At 35.7% G+C, this 4,642-nt stretch overlaps 1 protein-coding gene across 1 annotated transcript; it reads right to left on the minus strand.

Moving 5' to 3' along the window:
- Positions 1–167: 167 nt before the first annotated feature.
- LOC113767014 (UPF0481 protein At3g47200-like) lies at positions 168–1,621 on the minus strand. Its single transcript, XM_027311187.1, has one exon. It carries the CDS (start codon positions 1,553–1,555, stop codon positions 293–295), a length of 1,263 nt encoding a protein of 420 aa, XP_027166988.1. The 5' UTR covers positions 1,556–1,621; the 3' UTR covers positions 168–292.
- Between the last annotated feature and the right edge of the window lie 3,021 nt (positions 1,622–4,642).

Genomic DNA, 4,642 nt, shown 5'->3' on the forward strand with positions numbered 1-4,642 from the left:
ACCTATTACTTCACCCTTTGCATTTTTCACACCAAAAGATAGGGACTCTGTAATCTTATTAAATTGAATAATTAGATGAAAAGGAAAGAGAAAGTACAACGTAAAGAGTCAAGCAAGATGTGCAAAAAATGTTATTTCACTTTTACAAAAGCGGAGGTGATCTTCAGATTTCAATCATGCGACAACAAATTACAAGGATAGCTTCAGTAACCGGAAAGGGAAAACACACACACACACACATGAAATGCTGAATAACTTACACTTCTGAAGAAACTTACAAGGAGATTTGAGCTTACACCTGAAGTATAGAGCATGCTGTCTGAATAACAGTAAGAACTAGCAGTATACAGGCAGCAATAAAAGAGATGATAGCCCATGGACTCTGAAAATAATCACGGCGTAGGCTTGCAATCCACTCGGTTAACTTTGTCACCAACTTGTGCAGCCAGTCTCTGCTGTATTCATTCAGTTGATTGCAGAGGTTAGCAAAATAAAACTCCTTTGGATCCGTTACAATCTCTTTGTAGAGATTGTTGAAAACATCTGCCACCTGTTCACTGCTTCCAAGTTCATTCACAATGATTTTATGTTCAATGAGTAGATCAACATCCTTGGGGGTGTCTATCAAGTTATCCATCAGAATAACATAGCTTGTTATGTCCTTGGAATTATAGCCACACTGTTCAAAGGCTATCAGATTCCGGTAAAAAGTCTCTGTGAAATCATTTACGGTGAGCTGTGGAATTACTAACTCCCCTTTCTCAAAGCGTACATCAAATAAACATTTTTCTGCTCCATGACTGAACTTTACTCCCGCTGCCCGCAACTTAGTTGCAGTAGCACATTTGCCAAATTCCACTTTCTTTCCTTCTTCTGGTTCAGCTCTTGGATGTGATGGCCTATGAAGCACTGCTAGGAACTCAACCAGATGCCTTGCACGAGGAAATGAATGGGTCGTACTCGGCTCTAGTTTCCTGGTGTTCCCTACATTCTTTAAGTACTCAAAAGCTAGTTTATCGAAAGATGGCGGCTCGTCAGTCTCATTATCCAAAAACTTGCTCAGTTTTCGGGAAACAAAACCATTATACATTGTAGCAATGAACCTCATAGGAAGTTGGTTTTCTAAAAGCAGCAAATCGTGCACTATATCACTTGACACCCAACGATTTTCAAATATCGTATCACCCATCTCTCTCATTTCAGGAAAGTAGTTCTTTAAGAAGAGCTCAATGATAAAAATACCATCAAACAAAATCACTTCTGATAATTTCGAGAGATCTCGGATGTAGGTATCTTCATAACAACCACATACATTCTTCTCCTGACTATGGGCATATTCTGCCAAAAGTTCTAGTGGAATTTTAAAAGTGTGCAGGAAATTGTTTAGATACTTTAATTTGTATTCTTCCATGGCTTTCAACTGGGCATCACCATGGTGAAGGGGACCAATCGAGACTAACCGAGGCGTATAGGCTTCTTCATTTTTCCTCCTGTGTTTCTCAGGAACTCTATAGATACAAACTGTACCATAATTAAGAGGATCTGAAGCTAGCATGGATAACTTATCGTTGATCAAGGATGCTAAATGTATTGCGCTTGCAGAGTAGTGTGTGTACCTTGGTAATTCTACTTGCCCAGGGGGGATAGGCTTGGAAGTATTGACACTGATTTTGACCTCACTTCCAGGATCAACAACAATTACAACTTTTTCTTCAGCTTCCATTCCAGTCAGTTGATGAAACCTGACTTTGTTCTTGACCAGTCCTTTCTCTGTTGACAAGTAGAAGAAAACTCATGTTTGTTGGTTTTGAACTTGGAACCGGCAAGAAGAAATCAAAAGAAAAAGTAAGACAAGTACATAAATATGTTTGTTGAATGCTCAAAGTAAGGCAATAAGGCAAGAAGAAAGTAATGGGGAGCCAATTGTTCTTTTTCAACCAATAAGATTTTCTTTAAACTGGGAGGGAAAATTAAAAAAAAAAAAAAAAAACAGCAAAGCTTTCTTTTGTTTTCCGTTTTGACTGCAACAAGAGGTGTGAGCAAAATATTCATCTTGTGCCTTATGTTCTATTATACAGGATAGTGAAATTTTCATTATATAGTACGTTAGGAAGAAAATTGGAAGGTTGTAGAACAAGGATCAGAAGGGAATTTTGTGTGTTAATGACTGGAGAGACTTTCATTCATGGCAGCAGGCTTAATATAAAGTTCTAAGATAAAACTTTCCTCTATATGAGGCTTTCAGGGATGGTGATGGAAGGAGGTACATGTGTGATTGTCCATGGTAGCATAATTTCCTTAGTAGAAACAAGCAATAACACATTAAAGCCAGAATCAAAGCAGAGTTATGCAATTAATAGAAGTATTATCTAAATGAACAGAACCAGACGAAACTTTATGGATATATATTTGCATATTACCAGTAATTGCTACCCTAACTGAAGATAGGAACTGAAAGTCATGTACCCCTGAAGAAAACGGATCCACAAATTATCTGTTACTCCCATTGAAATCCATTTCAACAACTACATAATTACCCCTTTATTTCATCAGTAACAAGTACTAAGACATAAGAGTGAAGGACGAAGACTACCTCAAAAGAGAAAACGGAGCAGATGGTTAAATCTCAAGAATAGGCAAGATGTGAGAAAGCTACCACACTTGACTTTGCACTTTCTTAAGTGCGGAATTGGAGTTGGAACTTCTGTCCTGCGACACCCTTGTCTACAATCAACATATCTACACTATTGAAAAACCGGTGAGTGTTGACAAATGAACAGTGCAATGTGGTCTCCGCTGGTTATTCTGCCTTTGTGTCAATTTTTTTTTTTTTTCATTTAGGGAGTGTCCCAGCCTTTTTTTTTTGCCAGACTAATTTCCCTAACCAGCAGAGCCCTGCCCAAGGATGCCTTTGTGTCAATTGATTGGTGCTTTTTTGACATTTCAAATGCTTTTTGTATGCGTCGTTACCATCATGGTGTGTTTTCCTTCACATTTTCAGCTTCGGTTTTTCCCTTTTTGCCAAGCCTTTATAATCTCTCTATTCTCTCTGGTTAGTAGTCTCGCTCACCCTCTTTCTTCCCTTTTTTTTTTTAACTAAAAATTATAGGGAAATTCCTCTCTCTTGAGCCCATTTGGATTGCATTTTTTGTTTAGGGAAAATCACTATAGCATTTTTTTGGATGTAATGTATACGAGATAAAAAGTAATTTAAAAATTATATAAAGAAATATTTACGAAAAAACATGTAAAACTTTGTTTCCAAAAATTTACAATCCAATTCCAAAAAGAAAAAAAGAAACTCTAAACAAAGGTTTTGACTATTGTGTAGTCAAGAAAGCAAGGAAGAACGGGGCCAAAATATATATATATATATAGCAGCAGCAGCAGCATAGGGTTTATATAGTAGAACATATATGAGGTTTTAGCTTAATCTTTCTGTCACAACTAGGTAAAGGTTACTATTTTCTCCATCCGTCATCCATGAATCTCTTGCCTTTTTTCTTACTCAAAATTACAGAGAGATTCCTCTTTAAAGGTCACCTATTTCTTCTTTTTTTTTTTTTTTTTTTTGCTGCAAGATGGGAGAATTGAATTACTATCTTTTGAAATTTTTGTAGAAAAATGTACTCTAATGATTTGATGTATTTGAGATAAAAAAGTGATTAGGAAATGTGTTTATGGAAAACATAAAAATTTTTGAAAGAAAATGCTTTGCAAACAAGACTGCAATATCTGCAACAAGTACGAAGGATTTGTTACATTCGCTTTTTCAAGATGAGCATATTTAGAAGAGAATCTTTGTACATTTTGCTTCGGTTGCGATTTTTTCTTTTTTCTTTTTTTACCCTTAAGTGATTTTTCCAGTTGAAGAGTTCCATATGTGCTTGTGATATTGGTACTGAGCCTTGTATTTTTGTGAAAAGATTAAGATAAATGCTCTCTTGTGGTATCAGCTCTTTATTCACCAACGTTGAGTTTATCTTAAAGGAAATAAAGGAGCCGAGGTCTTCTTCAAACACTTCAAAATCTTTTATCGTTAAAATGCTTTGAGTTTCTGATTATCATAACGTTTGGTAATAGTTGGATGTAGATTTTCTTTTTTTTTTCCTGTAAAATAGGTAGTCATTGATTAAAACTTTTGTCTTTTTGTATTTTCATTTTCAGTTACCTAATTTAAAATGGTATCTTTTGTCTGCCTTCGAATTATAAAAAGCTTGACTTTTGAGTGTGTAGATGTTTCATTTTCATTCTCTCTATCCTTTTTTTTTTTTTTTTTTTTTTGTGGAAGTTGAACGCGTGAAATGGTCTAAACACGGGTCTGCAGGCGCAGGGCACTAAGCACACATAAAGAGGAGTATGGGGCAGAGCAGCAGTTTTGACTTTCGTCGCACATGAATTACGCAAGACAAACGCCACTGCATTCAGTTAAATAAATTTTAATTGGTTGCTAAACTGACAGAAATATATATATTAGTTAAGATTGCACAAGGTGATCACGGGTCTTGCGCAATAATAATTTCACTTTACGCCGCTAATCTTGTATTACCTTTTCATTTTATATTTTAAACTTTAATTTTGAACCCTTTAAACTCTAAATTCTTAATTTTGGACACTTAGCATCCTAATCTCTCAACTTTGT

The sequence above is a fragment of the Coffea eugenioides genome, chromosome 3, assembly GCF_003713205.1.
Source record: "Coffea eugenioides isolate CCC68of chromosome 3, Ceug_1.0, whole genome shotgun sequence".
NCBI lineage: Eukaryota > Viridiplantae > Streptophyta > Magnoliopsida > Gentianales > Rubiaceae > Coffea > Coffea eugenioides.